At 39.3% G+C, this 25,393-nt stretch overlaps 1 protein-coding gene across 2 annotated transcripts in view; it reads left to right on the top strand.

Moving 5' to 3' along the window:
• LOC126299339 (vinculin) overlaps positions 1–25,393 on the top strand; it is a gene marked incomplete in the record, with an annotated part of 267,846 nt that overhangs the window by 104,185 nt on the left and 138,268 nt on the right. For both annotated transcript variants that reach the window (XM_049991172.1, XM_049991173.1), the window contains 2 exon segments: positions 13,907–14,043; positions 14,438–14,568. In XM_049991172.1, the coding sequence (XP_049847129.1) occupies positions 13,907–14,043; positions 14,438–14,568 (268 nt within the window).

The raw sequence follows: 25,393 nt of genomic DNA, 5'->3' as shown, positions 1-25,393 counted from the left end.
GACACCTCATTGCACAAATTGCTAAAATTTTCAAAACAATTCTTTTGGTCACAAAACAAAACCATTTGACATTGTGAGAATTCTTCCGAATCTCATAACATAACAAAAGTACATCATTCTGTTAAACTGTGTGCTCATAACTAATCAGTGTAATGTAATACTTTTTTCCAGCCAATTTTGGTTGGGAAAAAAGAATTTATCGTGGGACAACACAGAATATTTGCGCTTCTGCCCCTACAGTTTCATGAAGTTCTGATAGATGGTGGCACTACACATAACCTTTAAAATTACATTTGTAATGTAGATGTGTTCCAAGCAGAGTGCTGTAATTGAGTTTCTTTTGGTGGAAAACCAGAACATCACAGACATTCATTGGTGGTTGCAGAATGAAGGTGTAGATCTGGTAATGAACAAACGCACTGTGAGTCATTGGGTGAGGTGTCTGTCATCATCACGACAACGTCTCGCAAACCTGTCCAGTCTCCCGTGTGCCAATTGGCCGTACACAGCTCTGACACTTGCAGTGTTGGAACATGTGGACACACTCATTGAAGGTGATCGACAGATCACAATCAAACACATCACTTCACAACTGGATGTCTCTGTTGGTAGTGCTGACTCACCCATCCAAAGTGCAGGAAAGGACCATCTGTGCAGGATTACTTGCACATTATGTGGCTGATTGTGAGAATTTTTTGTCAAACAATGTCACAGGTGATGAAACATATTCATCACTTTGTACCAGAAACAAAACAGCAGTCCATGGAGTGGCGCCACACCACCTCTCCTTTAAAGAAAAAGTTCAAAGCTGCACCCGCAGCTGGTAAAGTCATGGCAACTGTCTTCTGGGACTCTGAAGAGGTTTTTCTGTTTAAACAGGATGTATACGACCCAGGAGATCCAGGAAAAACCAGGGAATTTTTTCATCCAGGAGAAAACTGGGAAAAACCTGGGAATTTTTCGTTGTTTTAGTTTTCAGTTAAATTTTTGTAACATTGACTGGTAAGAACCAATACTCCAGCAAAAGATATTACTTTATCTTGCTACTGCAGAATAATACTGCAACAATAAAACACGAAGGAGAGGAGAAAAAAAAAAAAGAAAAAAGCTAAGTTGCTAAGGAAATGCGCCATATACAGCAACAAAACACAGTTCTCACCCAAGTGTCTGCCAACAGCAAAATGTGTCAAGGGCTTTAGGAAGACTGTGCAATGCTTCATAGCAACAAATTGCCTCTGATGAGCGTGATGTCACAACTGTTTACATTAGATTTGTTTGAGCTGTTGTGAGTGAGCACATGCGCAGTTGAGTCGCGTATGAGTAGCACCTTCTCTCACTTCTGGCTACAGAAGTGTGACAGTTAGCTGTATAAGCAATAGCAGCCAGATGCTACCCGGAAAAAATTTTACTGGTGCACCTAAGCTGTCAGATTCAAGCATGTGCAACAGGCCTGGATATAGGGGGCGGGCGGCAAATCGGGGTATCGCCCCCAGCGGCAATTTCTGGGGGGGGGGGGGGGGGGGGGGGGGGGGGGGACCTTGTTTCACAAAACACCTAGTGTACAACGTGCACATCGGTCTATCAATTATTTATATGATTTTGAAACGCATCCAAGAAAATGAAATTTTGGCAGAAAACTTTTTTCCAGAATACTACGCTGGTAAGGGCCAGTTGTACAGCCCCCAGCTAACACCCGCTAAAGTTCTGTTCTGGGAGTAGTGTGTAAAACACATTCTACGAACACGTAATAACACCTAACTGGAGAATAAATGCGGGACAGGGGGGACAGGTTGTCAAAACGACCGACTAGGAGCAGGAGAGGCACCACAGGACATTTTAATTTCCACTGTCCTGAACACAGTTTGATGGCACCCATTACAAAATGTTACCCATTTGAGTTCCACAGAGCGAAATACAGTGACGTGTGATAGAAAAATGCTGTTTGAAGAGGCGTGGCACTGTACTTTGTCATATTTAAGACCAAACATTTCCTCAAACACAAACATTTTATGTATCAGACTTTTCAGAATGATGTGCGCTACAAAATGGACATATTTTTGAGAAGTCAGATTTTAAAACTGTTGGCATCCTACTTCAAGCGCTTGAGGGAGGAGGGGCACCACTATCTAGTATTGCCCCGATTTGGAAATATCATAGATCCAGGGCTGATCCACAGAGCAGTCTTAACTGGTAATGGGGAGGTGGGTACCCTCATGTGACCTGTATTTACATTTAGTGAGTTTGCTGTTTCCTTTTCGTTTATTGCTCTCACATCAAATGAAAACAATACAGATTTCTGTGGCTGGGAGCTATCAAGTGAATAAAAATACATTTACATAATTACACAAGGCTGAAATATGTTATTAGTTTCAGATTTTATTTTATGTCTCCTTTCTGACAGTCAAGCGTTAATTGCCTTGCAGAACAATGAAGTTATTTTTGTCAATTTGCTAAAGAAATTTGGCTTTAATTAATCTTTTCTGCTGAGCCAGGTAATTTATTTGAAATGGAGCACTTAATTCCACCCTATTGGCTAGTTTCAACTGTTCACTGCATTTCAAGTGCACATTTTCATATTCTAGCACGTATGGCATTATGCCATAATAAAGAACCAAACATGAGATAATACAGTACTGGTACTCCAAGAAAATTTACATCCGAATCTGCACATACGAATGTGCACTTTAAGCTGGATTATGCATTTTAGTATGGTTCACGAACTTCCCGTGCTCTTGGAGTATCTAATGTCTTGTTTCTTTTATGACATTATGTAAGATCTTTTAATGTTGTACAAGTGCAGGCTTCCTGTGTCATCGTAGCTGTGCAAGCACGGTGACGCTTGTTATCTGGAGCTCTCTGGCAACTGCTGAAATGAACCTATTTCTAACAGGTTGCGGGAAAATGTTGCGAATGGTGGCTTGAAAAGCGTTACTTTCAAAGTAAATTTCCTTTTACGCAAGATGAACTATGTGTGAGAATGTAAGATGATTTTCTTAAATCACAGAGCATTTGACTCTCATTTAAAAATCAACTCTTTGAGTAATTGATTTAGAATAAATTAGAAGCCAGAAGATCTGACATTTATATTGTACTTAAAAATTTTACTGGCACATTTGTGTAATGTACATTACAGTGTAACACGTGCAAAAAGGGGCAACATTATATGTGAAAGCTTTTTTTTTTCCTTGTAGCAACACTACATATATTAATTTAAACTATTAACTTTTCCTATCTGTATGTTCGCGCTACTTAACGGTGATGTTGATATTGGCTGACTACATCACGTGTCCTATGTTCTGAATATCCGCTGTTGTCGGCTGGCGAAATCACGTGACGTGACCTATGACTGGCTTACAAAAGCACATTGCAATCTCGATTTCAATGTTTCAAAAAATAGCATGCAGTGTTTGGTGGAATTTGAATTTGTACTTTCGTAATACGAAAATACAGTGTACATGTTGCTGCACATCGGACATCTTCCCAAAATGTGTTTTGTTCCCTGAGTTTCTTTTGCTAAAGTACTAGGAAATTCTGTACCGATGTATAAAGCCATAACCGTTCGAAAGACTGATGACTCTTACAGACTGGAGGAAAAGTATACTCTCACTTAACACAGAAAAAGTGTATTTTCAACTGGGAGGAAGTGTACTTTTAACCGGAAATTTTGGGAAAAATCCATTCCCCCCCTCGTCCACGTATACACCCTGTTAAAGTCCAACAACATGCTGCATTGATCAACTTGGAAGTGTATTGTGCTACCCTCAGGAAATTGAAGAAAAGACTTCAGAATGTTCATCATCACAAAAAATGCAAATGAACTTACCTCCTCCATGACAATGCACACAAGTCTGCGCACCCAAGAGGCGCTCACAAAACTTCATTAAATTGTACTTCCTCATCCATCCTACAGCCCAGATCTCACACCTTTAGACTTCCGTCTGTTTCCCTAATGGTGGATGCACACCATAGGAAGCAATTCATGGGTGATGGGTAGGTTATTGATGCAGCAAGAAATTGGCTCAGACATTGATCAGTGGAGCGGTACCGTGTGGGCAGACAGGCCCTCCTAGTAAGGTGGCCTAAGGCTGTTGCATTGAACGGAGGTTATTGTGGAAAATAAGGTTTTATTGCCAAAAGACTAGGGAATAACATGGTATATTGGAATCCTGAATAAAAGCAATCTGTTTTCAGGGAAAAAAAGTTCCATTACTTATTTAACATCCCACGTACAAATATACAAATCTTAGATAATGTGTAGAGTTTCTAAAATCATAGTTGATTACCTATTGTGAAAGGTCACATTTCTGAATTTTAAAGACTTTCCAATGAATATGAATGCACTATTATGCATAAAGCATCTGAAAACCCACCATCTGAAATTTGTGTGAAGTATCAGTCACTGTGTGTAAATAATCTCCTTATGTTGTGCTGTATGCTGAATCGATATAGATCGTTGGATGCCATCAAACATAGACTTTTTGATTAAAAATGCCTTGAGCCCCTTTTGTGCAAATGAAAAGTGAGGTTAAGTTATGATGAACTTGTATTGACTACACTACCAATAAAAATAATTCATGGCAACAGTTGTGAGATGTGCAGCAATTACTTGTATAAAAAGGAAAATTCAGTCCAGAAAATTGTTAAAATCATGCGGACAGAAACATGACCAGGACTTACCCCAAACTGTGTTTGTATATCTTGAGAATGTATTTTACTTTATGAGCTGTTGACTGCACAGGTGTGTTACTTTTTGTTTTTGTAATATAGAACTGTACTATTAGTTTCTGTACTACATACAATCACACCAAGGAAACCATATTTCTGGCAATGAAATATTTTCTTATCTTATTGGTGCACATCACTATTATAAATTGAACAATGTCATGATTATTACAACCATTTCAATTTTTAGACTGAGGGCAACTGTTTTCCTGAGATTGTTGTTACAACTGAAACTGTGTTAACTTTTTCTTCTTAATATTATTATTAAATCATTTTAGTCATAGAATTAATTTTGGTAGTTTAATTTACTGTACAGTTTCATTGTACTAACATTTTTAAGAAGCCTTTTACTGATTTATACAACCATTCACAAAGTATCATAAACACTAACTCAGAACTTCGGCAGAAATAATAATGGAGTATGCTGCTTGGGCTGCAATCTGTAGAATCCATTTTAATTTAATTAATTACCAAAATTCTACTGATGGTAGTCCTGTTAACACAAGATGTGTATCAATAAATAGGACGTTGAAACCAGTATTGACTTTTTCCCTGTAATCATTTTGTCTCCCATCAAATATATTTTAAGGTTATTGAAGTGATCTTTACTTCATTGAATGACATATTTTTTTCCTTGTTTGAATGCATCATGTATTACAGGATGAGAGAAAGGTTAGTTTTTTTATAAAAAAAAGTAACTAAATTATTTTCCTTGCTTTAAATGTTTCATTCAAGGCAGTTATGTTTAGAAAAGTTACTAAAACCTGTAAAAAGATACTTTTGAAAAATTCATAAAAGGTGGTGGCAATTTCTTTGTACTTCAGTTGTGTAAAATCACCCTGTATTATTTTTCAATTACAGATTCTTTATGTGATGTAGTGACAAAATTGAGATGTCTAACTGTTAGTAGGTCATAATTCGGTAATAATTGCTGATGATTATGCGCTACTTCCATTTCAGATTTCATAACTGTCAAACACTACATAAAGAAATGTCAACTCTGATTAGATAAACCACAAAGACTAAATACAGGAACGGATAACCCTGTAATTGGCAAGGAGCAGTAACATTCCTGTGTCAGAGGGAATAAAAGACATCTACAATAAGAATGATGTCCAAAGATGTTGTGTGATTACAAGGTTTAATATGGCAACACATTACTGACTCTTATCAGCAGAGTATGCTTCTGCATTATAATGAATGATCTTTTTTATCAATGACAGCCTTCGCGAACTGTGACTTTTTTTACCTGCATAAGATTTTGAGTCTGCTGAAAGAGATCTTTGATATGCAAAAGTGTGTGTGTGTGTGTGTGTGTGTGTGTGTGTGTGTGTGTGTGTGTGATAGAGAGAGAGAGAGAGAGAGAGAGAGAGAGAGAGAGAGAGAGAGGGGGGGGGGGGGGGTTGGGTGGGGGAATATATAGTACACATACAAATAGACAGCCTGAAAAATGTTATGAGGAACAGAGGATTAGATGCAGAGCATATTGAAATTTCCTGTCATTGTGCTATGGAATGTAATTATTAATTTTAGACAGTTTCATTTTTCCTATAACTGTTTTTAACTATACATAGTTGGCTTTCACATATTTGCTTTTAATGAGTCCTGCTCCGTAGAATATATTTTGAAACACTTGTGATAAACATATGGTCTAATTAGTTCTACATGTAACTGAATCAGAGTTGACAAAAATCCTTGATTACAGTATTGTCTTCCCTGTGATCACTTTTTTTTAAATTACTTACCATTAAAACACTTCTATATAATCTATCTTTATAAATTAGCCCAGAGGTAAAGTGATGTATCAGTGATGAGTTCATTGTCACATTAATTCTGTACATGTCTCCAATATTTTCAATATCAGGAACTTGAAAATTTCCATTTTCCTCTAACAAAAGACATACAGTCAATACAGAAGGTTTAAATAACTATGTGAATTAAAATGTAAAAGTTGGGCAGATCTTGTATTGTGTGGTGGATCTAGAGGAGATGGAAGTGATCCCATTGATGGGTGTAATGGAAATTTTTTCTTTCTGTCATCAGGATTGGTTTAGTTTCATTAGTTAATGTCCCATAAATCGTATCCAAGATAAAAATTATGATTTGGAACATTGCAGTCAATAAAAGTTGCACATACTACATCAAAAAATAACATGGCTGCACGGTAGTAAACTACATTTCTCTGGTTAAATTCTTGTAGAAACTTTCCGTGTTAATACTTCACTTTTTTTTCTGTTTTTAAGTTAGATTCACTGAAGAGTAGTGCTTATAATTTCTCCATCTGCATTCTGTGACACACCGTAAGGTGGCTTGTGGTGTATAAATGTAGATTGGGAACATCAACCTTCTTGTAAACCTCAAATATAATGTTGTCAACAAACTTAATCAGTGAATAATGTACCATGAAGCTGTAATTAATATTCCCAACTATTTGGATGCCAGAAAAATGTGTGAGCACCACACATACTTTTAATTCTATTATATCTGTGCCATGAATAATTGTAGCTGCCATGAAAAGTTTTACCAAAACATTAGAACATAGGACATCAGTGAATGAAAACATGTAAACTTATTGTATCTTTTTAATAAAAAAAAAAGGCCCTTGTTAGTTGAAGAATACCTCCTACCTGAGCGGGAAATTAGTGAACATGATGTGAAAAGTAGCTCTGGTTAATGGTTAACCTAAACTGAAAGAAATACTTTTGCATTAAAGCAGACCACTCACTGTGAAGCAGAAGCATTGAGGCACATAAAGCATGATTGTAGGGGCTGATGGGGAGCATCACATGCTGAAGATGACGTGAGGACATGAATTGGTAGAAGGCATCAAGACAGAGGAAGGGGAAACCATTGGGTGGAGAGTGCAGGGACAGTGGGTATTGAGGCCAGGATGATTACAGGAGCAGAAGATGTGTTGTAAAGATAATGCCCATCTCTGTAGTTCAGAGGAGGTAGTGGTGGAGGGAAGGGTCCAGATGGCCCATGTTGTGAAGCAACCATTTAAACTGAGCATGTTGTACACAGCTTCATGTTGTGCCACTGAGTGGTTAATTTTGTTCTTGGCGACAGTTCGGTGGTGGCCATTCGTTGTAGTGGATAATTGGTTGGTACATAAAAAGCTGTGCAGTGTTTGCAGAAGAGTTGGTAAATGACATGGTTTCTTTCACAGGTGGCACAGCCACTGGTGGGGTAGGATAAGCCTGTGACCGGAATGGTGTACGAAGTGGGGGGTGGGTAGATACGGCAAGTTTTGCACCTCAGTCTACCACAGGGATATGATCCCTGTGGGAAGACCATAGGGATGTGATCTCTGTGCCAAGGGGTTAGGAATAGAAGTAGTGTAGGTAGGGATGGACTAGCATGTTGGGTGGGTGACGGAACACCACTTTAGGAGGAGTGGGAAGGATCTGGGGTTATGATATCCCTCATTTCAGGACAGGGTTCCAGAAGCCCTGCAAAGGCTATGATTCAGTTGGTCCAGACCAGAATGTTACTGGGTGACAAGGGGTGCACTCCTTTGTAGCTGATTCTTAATGGTGGTGGGAGGTTTGGCGGTGTGTGAGGATACAGCACAGCAACCCTTTTTGTGGACTAGGTCTGGTCTGTGAAGGCCTTCAGCATACTGAGCAAGGGAATTCTCATCTTCACAGGTATGACATCCATGAGTGATAAGTCTGTACAGAAGGGATTTTTTGACATGGAATGATGGAAGCTTTCAAAATAAAGGAATTGTTGGTGGTTAGTGGGTTTAATGTGGGCAGAGGTGTGGGTGGAGCCGCGAGAGAGGTGGAGGTCAATGTCCAGGAATGTGGTGCATTGGGTAGAGGAGGACCAGGGGAAGTGGATGGGGAAAAAAATGGCGAGGTTGTGAAGGAAGATAGGGTGTGTTAGTTCTGAGTCCAAATCATGAAGATATCATCAATGAACCCAAACCACACTAAGGGCTTGGCCTTTTGGGAGGCTAGGAATGTGTCCTCTAGATGGCCCATAAACAGGTTGGCATAACAAAGGTGTCATGTGGGTGCCCATGGCTGTGCTGTGGGATGTTTGTATTAACTTCCCTTCAACGGAAAAGTAGTCGTGGGTCAGGATGTAGTTGGTAAGGTGTTTAAGGAATGAGGTGGTGGGTTTGGAGTATAAAGGACATGGGGAAAGGTAGTGTCAAAGAGTGGCAAAGCAATGGTCATGAGGGGTGTGGTATGAACAGTGACATAGGAATGCAGGTAGTAAAGGTGTGGGGATGGTGGAAAGTTGGTGAAGTAAGTGGTTAGTATCTGTAATGTGGGAGGCTAGGTTTTGGGCATTTCATTGGAGTTGTTGGTCAATAAGAGTGCAATTTCTTTCAGTGAGAGCACAATAGCCAGCTACAGTGGGGCATCCAGGTTTTTGGATTTTAGGGAGCATGTAGAAGATGGGTGTGCAGGATGTTACTGGGGTGAGGAGGGAGATGGACTCAGGAGAGAGCTTCTGAGAAGGGCCTATGGACTTTAATGGGGATTGAAAGTTGTTGGTTTGGATTTCTGGGATGGAATCACTGTGGCGAACTTGTAGGTGAAGAAGTCAGACAGTTGGCGGAGGCCTTCAGTCAGATAGTCACAGCAACTCATCATGACAGCACTTACTTCTACTCTTACTTTCCTGGCCCCACAAACCATAGCCAGTTTATGACCTCATCAAGTTGCCTCTTCCCCAGTATTCTGTCTTTGGCTTCTTCTTTCCTTGTTCCCAGCACCTGGAGATCCTTGGATACCTGGTCTCTCCATCTCATTTTCGGCCTGTCTAGAGGTCTTCGTCCTTCTGATTTATTCTCTAAGACTTCTCTCAGTAAAGATCCCTGCTCTCTTCTATAAACATGGCCAGCCCGTCTAAGTCTTGGCTTCTGCAACTACATCTGGTTCATTGTATAGCTCCCTGACCTCCCTGTTCTTTCTTCTTCGCCATTCTCCTCCCTCATAGATTGTTCCAAATATCTTTTGCAGGATGTTATTTTCAAAAACTTTTATCTTTCTCTCTGTGTATTTATCTATTCTCCATATTTCTGCCCCATATAGTAATACTTGTCTGATTGTGGTTTTATATATTCTTACTTTGGTTCCTCCTGAAAAAAATTTTGGATGACAGTAGTTTGTTGAGTGAGTGTGATGCTCTGGATGCAGGTTTGATTCTCACCTCTATTACTGGCTTCTCATCGTTTTTGTTATTTACAACTATCCCCAGATATTTAAACTCATCTACTTCTTCAAACATGTGGTTATCGATCTGCAGAGTTTCCCATCTTTTTTCTGTGTAATTTCATTCCAACCTGACAAATATTATTTTCTCATCATTTACTTCTAATCCAGCTTCCTTTGCTTTTTGAAAGACTCGCTTTGCCAGTGTTTTAAAGTTCTTCATTACAGTGGTGGAGCCTTTGTCTGCAGAGAGGATGATTAGGTTAGGATCTGTTTTCAGGTTATGTATGGCTGTCCTTTCTTCTGCCCAGGTTAGTGTTCCAGGGAAAGGACCTGGGGAAGGATAGTGAAGCCAAGTTGGAGGTAAAGAATTCCTGGAAGGTGACCAGGGGGATGGTTAAGTGGGAGGGGAGAGGTTCACAGTTACATGGTGGTGTAAGCTGGGAAACGCAAGGTTCAGTGTTGGGACTGGGTTGGCTTTGGTTGGGGTATTCATGGAAAAGCAATGTTTCCACTGCACTGGTCAGGAGAAGGATAGTAGGTCTTTGACAAGTCCAACATTGGAGAGAAAACATGGGGTAAACTGCACACAAGCTTCCACCAGAGATAAAAACTAGTAACTTGAGAATGAAATGAGATATTATTCTGCTCTCAGTTTTAAATAAAATTTTGTTATCGTATCCTACATTTGATTCCAGCAGTTTATGAGCTAAAGCTACCACACCTCTACCAACTCTTCAAAATTTCATACAATGCTTTACTTAATTTGTTGCAACACAGTAATTATGACGAATAATGAAAGGGAATTAACCCCTGTATCGAGGAATATATCAGATTGTGAGATGTGCAAATGTCAATTTTTTTCACAAGATACATTTTCTTAAAATCATATAATAGCAGCATTAGTCAAGCAACACGGCTACAATAAAGCGAAATTCAGCTCAGAAGGCAGAGAGCACAGCTGTAGCAGTCCTAAGACTAGTAATTTCCTAAATACATATCTCCAATGTCTCCTGAACAACCCTTGGTTGTTGAATGGTGTATGCATTAAAATTTCATGATCATCTTACTGTTTTTGTTGTATCTTTTATTCCATTTTAGCCTAATCCCTCATCATTAAATCCTGTACCTAATCCAGAACTGTTTTTATTTCTACCAGTAATACTTTTAATCTTGGTTGCCTCACTGGCACCACACAGAGATGTCAAGCTTGCACAATTCTCCTCCATTGTTGACTCTTTTGGGCCCTTTCGTTCTCAGAGCTGTTCTGACAATCATCTTCCATTTTAGAAAGTATTGGTCAGATGTCAGGGTAGTTATACAAAGCAAATCAGTGAGGAGGGATGATGAGAGCTTTTGAGATACTTAATCCAAATAAAGACTGTTGAGGATAAGGAGAACAGGAAAAGACAGATTATTGTGATTCGCCTTAGCCCACTTCTTGTGGTCAAGGTCTGCCTGGCTCGATATACACCACCAATAACCAAGTTACAGCTATATATAAATGTCAGGTGCAAACTCACGAGCATCCCTGCACTCGTGGATGATACAGCAGATTACTAAAGGAATGTTGAAGTGAAATGCAGTGCTCCTTAGAGCTTTTGTTTGAAGCTAATGAGTGGAGTGGAGTCGAGTCGAGTCTGACTGTGACTCATTTTACCTTCTTACAGGGTATATTTTTCCAGTAATATTCATTTTCAGTAGCTAAAGCATTCCATTTTATTTTGTTTTAGTGGTCCAATTTGTGTGCTAAATCAATCATAAACTGGTGGTTGGTAGTGACCTTACTAGCATTATAATGAAATTATACTACCATAAAATTGTTGTGCTTGTGTTCACATGTATCTAGTTAGTGTAGTCATGTAGATGCTGCCCAGTCTAAAATTTTGCATGCATTAATTATTCAACTGAGACATTTTATCAGTTGCACAAAGTGGTTTTGCACCATGTTTGAGTGTTCTGTAAATTGCCCAAACTAACACTAGAAGTGGTACCAGTCACTGTTTATACCAAATTACAGTTTTTTGGCACATTTTGACATACTGTACGTGGCAAAATATTGTAGTGCAATATGCCCACAAGCATGGCAGTGCATAGTATTGTAGCCATAGTATGTAAACTTTAGCCAAATGATTGTATCAAAGAGAGACTTGTGATGTTTCCAGCCACCACTGGAAGTTCTGATCATGCTGTAGCAGCCACTATCACTACCTTAATTTGAAAATAAACATGTGTCAATAGATTTGTAGTTCTTTGCTGTTTATAGCAAATGAACTTCTGCTTGCTCTTCAGACACACAGTTAAACCCCATGTCAGTGAACCAATATTTAAGAAATTTTCATGTTTAATGGATGTTTCCTTTGGTCCAGTGTAACTGCCTTTAGAACAACGTTCTCCACTTGTAATGAACCCTAATTTAGGAAAAGTTCACTTTTAATGAATGGATATGAAACAGTTTACAAATTAAATCCTTTTTTTACTTGGTTAGAAGGCTTCGATCCTTATGTTTTCTAGGTAGATCTTAAACATTTTGGCCAGTATTTTGGTACTCCAGTCTACCAAGTTCAACTGAGGTTGACTAATGTGTTACTGGGCCAGAAAAAATTTCAGTTCCAAAACATTGAGGGTCTTCTACATTTTAGTTCCCTCAAAAGTCTTCTCTTGTCAAACAAAAAATATATGATAGAAAATTTAAAAAAATGAACCTAGAAGAAAATGTGATAGAAACAAAATGAGCAAAGAAAAATTGACAGCACTTTTCTGTGATACTATTGATGAAAATGATGACATTAATAATTGTAAAATGTAAACTTGGGCTCTGTAAGAATATGTGAGTACTGCCTTACACTTGAGTTTTAATAGCAGTGACTGGATGACTGTAGGAATTTTTGGAAGATTACTTAGTAGTTTTAAATACTAAGATGAGAGCAGAGTCAGGAATAGTGTTCTTATTACACTACAGTTGAAGACAACTTCATGTGTCAGGAAGACTATATCCTTAAATGTGCAAATCACTTGCACCTCTGGACTGGAGCATAATTTACTCTGTGAAAGCAAAACACATCATTTGTGCACAGCTTAATTTCGTTCCTTGAGACAAAGACAATAAAGGAAATTTTATCATTTTACAGACTGCTCACTAAGGTGTGACTAACAGAAAACTGAGCTGTTTTGCTAATTCTGGCTTTGCTACAAAATCATTTGAATTAAATTTCTGAAATAGGAATAGAAAATCATTACTGATGTTTTAATAAGGGAGTCAGTTCAGGACTGTTTCTCATGACAATTTGATTCATAACCCAGATGGAGGTGAGATGTATGATTCTCTTGTGGAGGAACAACCTAAAATTAAGGTGGCGACGGGGGTGGTGGTGGTGGTGGTGTGACAGTGAGGATGATGATCATGATGCTGAAAAGGGTGATTGACTTACAAGATATTTCCAGTAGCTATTTTTCGTCAGTCCTGTTTTTCATCAGTTCTGTCAGTTCTTCCAGAATCAACCAACTGGAGTACCACACTCGCCATTGTGTTATTTTGGAAGAAAGGAGCAAACTAAATTTGTTAATTTTTTTAAAATTGAACAAAACACCTTACTTATGGACTTTTTTAACTTCCATTATCATGTTCATCCTGTGTCATTTCTCACATCTGAATTAAACCAATGTGTACTTGCTTTTGGATTCTTTCTTTAAATCACAATGCAAACTGGCTATTTTATATGTAACCTGAAAGTGGAAACCTGTCGAGTTCAAGCTAGGCAACACTCACTCGAAGATTCCAGCATGTGGTAGCTTGTAATTAACAAAAACTTTTATCGTCTGAAAAGTCTGAAATTACATTCTAGTCACCCCTTTGTTGTAAATAAGGTAAACTCCTATTTAAGGATACCCCCTCCCCCATTAAAGGAACAATTATTTCAGTCACCAGATTTTCACTGGAAAGGGATTTTACTTTAAATTGTAAGAAATCAATTGAAATTAAAATTGAGAGATTCTTGCATGACCTTTTACAGGTTGCTGAAGGATTGCCAGGAGTGCACAAAGCAGAAATACTGCAGCTTTGTGATGAGGTTGACATGTTATCACATCAGTTAAGTGATTTGTGCCATCAGGGACTTGGTAATTCAGCCCGTGCACAAGATATTGCAAGGTACTTATATTCTGCATATCCAATTTAGTGCACATCATTGTCATCACAGTTATTATTCAGTTACATAGATTCAACTTCTGGAAGTAACTTCTTAGCCCAAACTGTGTACTTTCTTAAAATGTGGTGTTTTACAAAGTTGCTAATAAGTAAAGATGTACATTGTCACTGCAGTCTGTTGTGAAACATTTAACTGCTGTATTATATTTTTAGGATTTGTTTTTGATGGAGTTTGAATATTAGTGTTGGAAGAAACTAGTGTTCTGTGAAAATAGTTGATGACTGCCAGAGGATATTAAAGCCATTCTGGACAATCTTAGCCTTATGATTCATAACTTACAATTGTCTGCCAGTAGTACTTTTAATTAAAACTTGTTTTCAACTGTTGTTTGTACAGGGCACTATCACAGAAGCTCTATGAACTGAAGAACCGTATCCAGGATGCAGTTGTTAGTCGTGTTGTAGAAGATTTTGTTGACATTAGCACTCCTCTCAAACAATTTACGGATGCTGTCCATTTGCCTGAAGGTAGGCTATTAAAAGATCAGTGCCTGTCAGAAACAAACATATCAGGTTCATACTCCTTGGAGTAGTCTTCAGTTTCACAGACAGAATAGTTCATCATATTATTATTACTTTTCTTTCATGTCTAATATTGAATCAATGTAGAACTTAATATGTTTGCAAAATACCCTTACTACATTCAGACTCATTGACTTGCAAGTACAATATTAAAAACTAGCTCATTTTATTTTATGTAAATTGTACAATGCTGATAGTGTTTATGTTGTAGCAAACATATTATTTGCTAGCACTAAATGATGAGACTTCAGTCATATCACTGGGCTTCCTTTAGTGTCATTAATAATTTTTCTTTTTGTGGATGCCAAGACTTTCAGTTATATCAAATCGAACAGCAAAAGAAACAAAATTGAATTTCCTACAGGTCGGGCTATATGTGCATAAATTACATACCACCATCTACTTCACTGTCATCAACTATAGCTGCCATTTGCCGTTTCTTTTATGTAAACTTTTTTACGGAATTGAAGACAGTAAAGGTGAAAATATTGAATACTTAGTATGTTTGTAGCTAATTCAGTGCTGTGTTCACATGTTCATATTGACAATAGTAATTGTCATTACTGTCAACAGGATGATTAGTTGAAAAGGGAGTGGGTAGTGTATGTCATAAAAGACACCAGTATAGTTTAAATTCATTACGTCCTTGGAATTCCATCATGGATCCATTTTCTTCTTTATGGCCATTCATTACATTGTGATAATGATATACAAGCCAATCAGTGTATCAAATGCCACCCAACACATAAAAACGGAGATTTTCTCACAGACAAATATTTGAATATATAATGCAAAATTAATACTACTTAGAGAAATAGAAGGTTTTAAGTTCACAGGCGTCCATAGCTGGAGTCATTTTGGATAGGATAATTTTGAGAATGAGATTTTCTCTCTGCAGCGGAGTGTGCACTGATATGAAGCTTCCTGGCAGATTAAAACTGTGTGCCGGACTGAGACTGGAACTCGTCTACTCGAAGGTAGGAGACGAGGTACTGGCAGAAGTAAAGCTGTGAGGACGGGGTGTGAGTCGTGCTTGGGTAGCTCAGTTGGTAGAGCACTTGCCCGCGCAAGGCAAAGGTCCCGAGTTCGAGTCTCAGTCCGGCACACAGTTTTAATCTACCAGGAAGTTTCAGGATAATTTTGGGTACTAGGCCACGTCATTGTAACTACTAAAACAGCTAAATTGCTGCCATTTCTGACTGGCTTGCTGCGGTCCTCTTCACAATTCACTGCCATCAAGAGGACCACAGCAAGTCGAAAAGTTCGCAGTTTAGTTGTTTTAGTAGATGTAATGACGTGGCCCAATACCCAAAATTATTTTATTCAAAATAGCAATTTTATTTGTTTTCATATCATGCCTGAGTTAGTTTGAAATCCACCAATTCTCCTTGACTTTATAATGCTACATAACACTTGCTATCTATGAAATGTACATGGAAAAGGCAAAATGTAAATGTACACTGGCTGAAATTCATATTGTCTAGAGATGATGTAATGTGTGATGCTAGTTATCACATTACTTCATGCTCTTTTTTTTAAAAATCTCTTCAGCAAAAAAATCACTTTTACAACAATTACTTCACTTTATTAACAATTACTTCTCTTCATTGCTATCATGGTTGTGCTCTAGGACTGCTCCCAGTGTAAAGACCATGAGCAACTAGTGCCTAGGCTTCTCCAAGAACATGCTGCTTGTGTCACAGAAAGTAGTTACTAACTAACTGCAATATACTATGATTTCCCCACATTCTGACATTTTGAGATTAATCACAAATGCTAAAATAAGTACTTGTTAAAAAATTTCATTATTCTGTGCTACTCATTGCGGCATATTGTCTACGTTATGTGACAATTGATAGAGTCGTACTTACAGTCTCTAAGAGCTCTGAACTCCTGGCGGAGACAACTGACATGCACAACTAAGTTCTTTTAAATCTTCAGAGATAGAAGTTCAAGTAATACACACATACTTGATAGTCATAGTCGCGTGCATCAGCAGTGTGTTGTCATCCATGAGAATGCACCTCAAAAGAGTAATAGTGTGAACTTCCGATAGAGCCCACTACGGGTGAGTGCCCATTTAAACTCTGTCATGCTACACTCGCAATCAGTTACCATGTTATTACTGCTTGCACACATTTGCCTTATCTTATTATGTACAGTATATGTTATGGTGTTTTGCATACATGCCACAGTCTAATAAAGTTGTGCTAATTTTCTTGGTTGTGTTGTGTGACCAAGTCACAACACAAGTGATGATGAATGTGAGATTGTTCTCAGTGCACATTTCAGTCTGGTTGGTCCTCTGTTGTGTCTACAATGTGTGATGGTGCTACTGATGAGTTTTTATGCCAGCTAGTTGATCAGCAAGGGGTTCTTACTGTGTCTTGCAGCATCTCAGTCAACAGCAGGAAGCATTTGCCACAGCGTAACACAATCAAACCTTGGTATTGCAAATGCTCACCTCTGTTTTGGCGAATTGGGATCTGTCTCAATCTACGTCACCTCCTGCGTTGCTCCCTACACCTCGTTTTGCCTGTCGCTACCCTGGTTGTTTATCCCCCGCCATTTCTGGCTTATAATGAGTTTGTCAAAGAATGGAATACCTACAAAAATCATTTGTGGGAGCATATTCATGCACTTGGATTGACTGACGTTACCTTATGCCCTGCTTTTTTTTTTGGTCTTGTTATCTCCTTGCATGTTTGCCAACTGACCCTGCTGCAGGATCTGTCTCTACTCTTATTTGATAACATGTGCAACTGTGTTTCAAAATACTATTGTTATTGTAAGCAGGCACACATCATTGCCACTTGAGTTGTTTTACCAGTGTCACAAGAAACCAGAACATTCCTATAAGACTGGGAGCAGCTGAGCTTCATGGTTGTCACTTTGTCACTGATGTACATAAGGAGTCATGCGGTAACCAAATGGTTCATGATGCAATCATTTGGTTGGCCCCCAATCATGAGGTTTGTGAGCAGTCCCTCCAGTGTGAAAACCCCTCCCTCTCCTACGTTCTGGCTATTGCGCAATTGTTCGAGGTTTCGAGGACTGCGGGTACTCAAATTGAATCATGATGTGAGGCTGCAGAAGTTCAGTCGTAATCATCTGCTCACCCACCATTTGTTGGACAGTTCACAGGAGGTGGTATGGTGGCACTGGTCCGCATGTGAGCAAAACATCACAGCGGCTGAACCAACCTACTGTGGCAGCCACAGTTCCAGCAGCAGCTCAGCATGCCTGATAATGAACAACAATGCAAGCGTTCTATGCTTCCCTCTTGTCCATCATGTTCTGTCACTCCTGATAGGTTGGATTGTCCTAAGAGGTGGGCTATTTGCCACCAGTGCACCAAAACAGGCCGCATGACTCCTGTTTGTAGCGTAAAATTCCAGCAGCCTATTGCAGATACTGACATGGGTGTCAATTGTGTATTGGCATTCTCTGTTGCACCCAATAAGCTTTTTATTAATGTAAAGGTTTATCAGAAAGTACTGCATGTGCAAATTGACACTTTTGCTGACTTGTCACTACTCAACTTGCAAACCTACATGGACTTGTGTTCTCCCCCTTTAGCACCAGTGTCACATACATTAGTCACCTACAATAAACAAAGCATTCTGATCTTAGATAGTTTCTTCGCTCCAGTCACATATAAATCTTTGATTTGTCTGCTGACTTTTCTGGTGGTGAACAATGCACACACTGAAAATTTGTTTGGTTTGGACACCTTTAACCTTTTCAGGTTTACTATTTCCAATGAAGTTAATCTCGTCTCTGATGAAGTGCTGCATACACAACTCAACTCTTTATGCTCTGAATTTTCCACCCTGTTTCCTGTGCTAATAATTTCAAAGCCCACATCACCATGGAACCTTCAGTTACTCCCCATTTATTTCAAGCTCACCTGGTGCCAGTGGCACTCTCTGAACAAGTCAAGGTGGAGCTCAACCGCCTCCCAGCCTCACGAGTCATCCAACTGATTGAATCCAGTGAATGGGCTGCCCCCTTAGCCATTTTCAAGAAGCCATCGGGATGGTTACATCTTTGCGGCAATTTCAAACTTTCTGTCACTGTTCATTATCTATCACTGTGTCCTGATTGAACTTTTTCCTAAGCTCATTGGTGGTCAGTATTTTTCCAAGGTCGACCTCTCTGATGCATATTTGCAGCTTTCCATTGATGCTGACTCTCAACACCTCTTGGTCGTTAATATGCCTTTTGGCTTATATCAGTACTTGCATTTACCATTTACCATTTGGCATGGCCAGTGCCCCTGGTGATTTTTCAACAGTTTCTCGAACAACTCACAAGGTCTGTGCATGGCTGTGTCAACTGTCTTGATGATTTTGTGGTCTTCAGCTCTTCCACTCCTGAACAGTTCAACAACTTATGTATGCTCTTTTCAGTGTTACAGGCCACCACATTAAAATGCAATTTGGAAAAGTGTCGCTTCTGTCACGCACCAAGGCATTAGCCCAGTCATGTTTTTTGGCCTGATTTTAATGGTTACATCACTCATTTGGTTATAGCATGTTCTCAATGCACTTCATAGCAAGCTGTCCTGCGGACAACATTGTCCCTGTGGTCGCAATCTTCACAGGCTTGGGACTGACCACATCGATTTCGCCTCCATTTCCCTAATGCATACTGGCTAATAGTAATTGATGCAGTCTCTTGGTTCCCATACATTGTTCGTTGCCTGTCAACTTGGACATCTGCCATTGTGGCAGCCCTGTAGAAAATAGTTTCCTTCGAAGGACTTCCGGGAACATTGTTATCTGATAACAGTGCTCAATTTGTGTCACAAGAGTTTGCCTCCTTCAGCAAAGCCCACAGGATTTGCCACATATTTGCCCTGCCCTTTCACCTGCAGTCCAGCAGTGAGGCTGAAACGTTGATTAGAACATTCAAAACACAAATGAAAAAGTACATGACCTGGTCCCTGTCCAATGTTGTCTTAGATCAGTTTCTGTCTTACTATCGGTTCACACTGTTTGGCAACAATGGTCCTGCCAAACTACTCAATGAACATCAATCCCAGATGCTCCTGTATGTCTTGCAGCCAAGCCAGGGCTGCCAACTCGTGCAGCCATCACCTGTTTCAGCGCAGAGTGGCTGTTTGGGCATGCAGGCTTGGTTTTCACCCAAAATATATTCCCACCATCGTCTCCTGATGTCTCTGCGATGTTTGCTTGGACAAGGACCTCTGTGCATGTTGCTACGACCAGTTGCGCCTGTGCGTGGACAGCCGGACAACCCTGGTTGGGACACCAATATCGCCTCGCCAATCTGCATTGCTAGATGGACTACCTGATGCAGCTGTGTCCCTGCCACAATGTACAAGCCGCCCCCACCCCCCACCCCCACTTCGTCACCAGCGGACGAACCTGGTGCAATTCTCCAATGCAGCCGCCATCCCCACTGGAGCGGTCTGCTCCACCTCAGTTGCCAATTGTGCAGTCACCACCACCACCACCACCCACCACCACCACCACCACCACCACCACCACCACCACGAGGCCCTGGACCAGATGCGGACGTACAGCTTGCCCCAGCATCACCTATCCTGCCGTATTGATTGACATCAGAAGGCAGACTGCAATGCTGCCCACACCCTAAGTACTCCAACCATACGCTCCAGTATCAGCACGTCATCTCAGTCAGAGCCGCGTGAAGTAACACACCATGGACATCTCATTAATCCGAGCTGTCCTGAAGGAAAGAGGAAGTAATGCATGCACACACACACACTTGAAAGCCATGTGCATTAGCAGTGAGTTTTTATGTGCAAGAGTTGCCTTGGAAGAGCAATACAGTGAACTTTTGATAGAACCTGTGATGGGCAAGTGCTTTTTAAATCCTGCTGCGCCATGCTCGCTCACAGTTATCATGTTATTACTGCTTGCATACATTTGCCTTATCTTATTGTGTTCAATGTATGACATGGAGATTGGCATACATGCCACAGTGTAATAAAGTTGTGCTAACATTCTTGGTTGTGTTGTGTGTCCAAATCACAAAGGAAGTTGACTTTTGCAAAGAAGAAAACAGCATTTGTTAATGCTGTTGTTAATGCCATTTATTTACATTACAATAGCATCATAATTCCTCTGCAGAGATATTGCCCAAATCACAAATGAGAACTAAAAGTATCTCCGTATTCAGTCAGAATTTAAAGAACAGCTTGGAAATTTACTTCCAATGCAAAAGCAACACTAACTTCAAACAACCACTTGAGAATGAAAATTTGTGTTCCCAGTGAAAATTCCAGTATAATTAAAAAATATTGAAAAAATTACCAAATTTTTCTGAAATTATTTGTCTAAAAGTAAGAAAGTTACAGATTAGAGAAGCATTTGACATGCCTTTGCATGATGCACAAGATCATACATCAGCTGAGATGTTCATATGCTAGTGGTGTAAGGAGATCTCTGAGTGAAATTCTACCAGACAAGAATCCTCAAGTACTCTTTAAAATTCTAAAATTGTAAGTTGAACATTGAACTTTAAATTATCAATTGGCAGTTCATTTTTGAGCATCATTCAAAGATGTGTCAGAGGTTTCATTAGTCTGTATTATTTCTTACTTTAGACAAATCATTTCACAAAACATTTGACCTTTTCTCGGAGCTTTGTTCAGAAAGCATGAAATAGAATATATTTCAGTATCACTCAGTATTGTGTTGTTACTAAGAGTATATAGATAAATGGGAAGCAGACAAATTTCAATTTATGTTGTGATTTGATATTTTTGACACTGCATTTAGATAGCTATCAGCAGCTGTCTGTGAAATATTTCCATTTTCCCTGAAATAACTAATTAAATTTTTCTTAATTGTCCTGATTTCTTTCGAGTAAGTAAACCTTTTTGTTGCTGGAATACTACACCTGACACTGATCAGTTTGATACCCCCATTTGACCATTTCCCAGGCTTCACTTGGCTATGAAAATTCGCACAAAAATCAATTGTGTAATTTCTACGGAGTCTTTGTTTTTGCTTCACTCAGACATTTGATGAAGAGTAAATGAGAAATAAATAATATATAAGACATCATCATGTAAGACAAACATAACAAACTCTTAATTTCATATATGTACAGAAAAATCTTAAACTAAATGTTAAATACGTGAAAGGGACTTAAATTAATTTCCAAAATGTGCTAATTAATCCCTGTGCATGAATGCATATTTTACTTGCACCCAGTTTGAGATTTTGAAAAATTTTAAATGAATGGCTTCTCTCTCAGAGAATTTGGGGAAAAAATAAATTTTATGTCACAGTTGTGCCAATTTATAAAATTTTGTGAATAAAAATTTTTGTTCCTTTAGAACCACAAATATATACACTTTGCACCACTGTAGCATGTTATACTTTTTGTGTACTCTGCTTTCAGTTTTGCTATTCACAGTACATACTATTCAACACTCCCTGATTCTTCAGGTTTGATCAATCTTAGTCACTCACTGTGTGCAGCCCTATGCTCACTGCTCAACTTCACAGAAACTTCAAGTGTATCCTTCTGCTTTGGTGAGCAAAATGTAACTGTACAACAAACATAAGCAGAGCATCATTATAAGTCTGTGCCCATTCATCTATCCCAGTTTATACAGATACTTGGAGAGACCCATAAATGCTAGACAAGCTATATTATTCAAAAAGAAAAATTTACTGTGACAACAGTCAGCAATCAAAACAAGACAAACTTATGCAATTCACAAACCAGCATTTGGTATGGGATTTAGTTCTGAACCTCTAATGAAAAGTGCCGTACAACTCCCAAATGTTATGTTACAACAGACATCTCATCACAAATAAAACCAAAAATTCCCTCACTTCCTCATATATCACACAAATATCTCTTTTTCTCCTCTCAACTGTTTCCCATGTATAAACTGTCAAATGGCACAACTTTCCTTCAGACTGGTGTATATTAACCACACACAAATTAAAATCTATGTTGTAAAATTCACTTCAAAAGTACATTTGACACATGCAAGATAAAATGTTGAAACATTGCCCTCTTAAAATGATAGAAATCTGTTCCCTTCCAAAATTACACATAAGATATCCCCACTTCAGCATCCATACTTTCTTCACAGCATGACAGTAAACACATAAAACAAATTAAAGAAATTATGTGGGCACAGATTAACTAATAACATCCCCTGAGACCTAAAGAAACACTTCAGAGTAGTCATCTTGATTAAAGCTCCCAATATTCATCTGCAGCCATTTGTGCTTCAAAACAAACTTTTCATTTTCCTTACCATCAACAACATTTATCTTGTCAGCAGAATGTGGTGTATGCATTTCAACACAACTATCATCTCCCTTATTACTGTTTTCAACAATGACATTATATACTGATTCAACACAGTTGGTACTAACATTTACAACAGTATTGCGTGCATCTGCTACTGCAACTACATTACATTACATTGAAAAAAAAATACATTTTTACTATATCAGGCTCACCAGTGTGTGCCATAGCTGTGAGATAGGCTGAATGAGGAAGACACTTGCTCCACCTATCTGCTGCTGCTCAGATGGAGTGCAAATGAAGCCTCTCGTTAATGCATTATTTCTTAATATTGTGTATCACCCCACTGACTTGAGGACCTGAGCTCTGCAGCACCTATCTGCTTATTGATCATTGCAAACACAAGCACATCATTTGTGCTCTCTGTTATACATGTGTATAAGGGACATCAAGTGCATTCATCAGGAAAGGATTTATGTCAGTCAGTTAGTCAGAAAAGAACTACCATTTACTTAAAAACACAGTGGCTTCATAAATTGGACATTAAGGGCATAGCACCTCCCCAGTTATACTTGAACATGATACCAAAGCAAAGAGAGCCAAAGTAATACTAAGCATATACCTTTAGAGACACACTACATTTGCCACTATCCAGTCGTTGCAAGTTTTCTCTTCAGCAGTTATCCATCCTCATCAAGAATACACCGACACAATGCACTAGTATGTTGAAGTCTTGCTTTAGAGTTGAGGCAAGTTGTGGAGCTGTGTAACCATCTCTAAAACCAGTGGATAGGCTTAAATCAGCTGCTTTAATTCTTTAACTTTGCCAGAGCTGGACTCAGCATGATATGTTATCATACAATAAGACAATAGTATAGTGGCCTTGCTGTAGTTGTTGGAAGGGGAAACTGTAGAATACTAAGACTACTGGCCATTTCGTTTTTCTGTCTAGCGTGCCAACAGAGACATCCATCGACTACCCAGTTACAATGCCTTCACTTTAAAAACACAATAGGCGCCCCTACTTAAAGCCTCTGTTGTGATCAGCAGCCTCCATGTTGAATAAATCTTTGTCTGCAAAGGCCTTATCACACAACTGATTAACTGTCATCACTTTCAGTCTCTAATGAATTAATATCACATTCTTTTTCTTTTTCTGAACTGCTAAATTCAGTGTCAAACTCAGGATCACTACATCCACTCTTTTTTGAAAGCATTGCCTAAACAACAATACTGGAGGGAATCTGAAAGCAGGAGTTCTGTTTTGGGGTATCAAAAGCAGCACACAATAAAGATGATATATAGTGGCCACAACCTCGACCAAAATGCAACAGCCAGGCTACAAAAGTAGTACCAGATGCTCTTTAGTGGCCAAACATTTAACTATCAGTACTGAAATGGATATAAGCTGGATTTTATTTTTCCGAAGGCCTGTCCTTAAGTTTGCTGAATATTATCAGGACTTTAAGTTTGTGTCAAAATAATAAAAACAAAGTAACTTGGGGTTTAATGTTAAGGGGTTAAATCAAGCACATTTTACTCAGTAGCATGTTCTGCCACTGGATGGTCAACTTTGCTCTTGGCCACAGTTTGGTGGTGGCCATCATTCTAGTGGACAGATGATTGGTGATCATGCCCACATAAAATGCTGTGTGGCAATTGCACCAGAGCTGGCTTTTGGCATGACTGCTTCCACGCATGCCCCTGCCTCTGATGGGTTAGGATATTGTGTAACAGGCCTGGAATAGGAAGCACTGGATGGGTGCATCATGCAGGTCTTGCACCTGGGCCTTCTACAGGGATATGACTCATGCAGCTAGAGGTTGGGAGTGGGTGTGGCATAAGGATGAATTAGGATATTGTGTAAATTTAATGGGTGGCAGAATACCATTTGGGTGGGGTGGGAAGGGTTGTGAGTATGATGTTCCTGATTCGTAGCCACAATGATAAATGATCAAAGCTGTGGTGAAAGATGTGTTTCGGTTGTTCCAGTATGGGTTGTTATTGGGTGCTCCTTTGCAGTTGGTTCTTGGGGTCGTCATGGTGATGGGGTACATTTGCTCTGCAGGCTCGCTGCTGGCATGTCACCCCCCTTTGCTCATTGGGAGCTGTATTAAATTTACGCTGCAGGGTCACTGCTCACTGGGAGTAATTACGCTGCAGCTGAAACATAGCTATCAGAGTCACACATGGCACTGCTGAAGTGACCTTGAAGCAGCCAACACATGGCACTGCCGGAGTGACCTTCAAGCAGCCAATTATGGTTCAAGTTTCAGGACATGCACCAATGACCGCAGCTTGTAAGAAGAGCCTGCTGATAGGTCATAGTGAGCAGCAGGCTGAGCAGCAATAGTGCAAGTTATATGGGCCAGTAAGACTCAGTGGGTGTATTTCAACATCTCCAGCAAGCAGTGAGGTGGGAACATAACACATCCTTAGTGGTGTGTGACAATATGGCACGGTGAGTCTGTCTGTAGACTGGATTTGTTTAGTAGTACCTATC

This window comes from Schistocerca gregaria, chromosome X, assembly GCF_023897955.1.
Source record: "Schistocerca gregaria isolate iqSchGreg1 chromosome X, iqSchGreg1.2, whole genome shotgun sequence".
Classification (NCBI taxonomy): Eukaryota; Metazoa; Arthropoda; class Insecta; order Orthoptera; family Acrididae; genus Schistocerca; species Schistocerca gregaria.
Note: the sequence above shows the minus strand (reverse complement) of the source record. Positions and strands in the feature narration are given on the sequence as shown.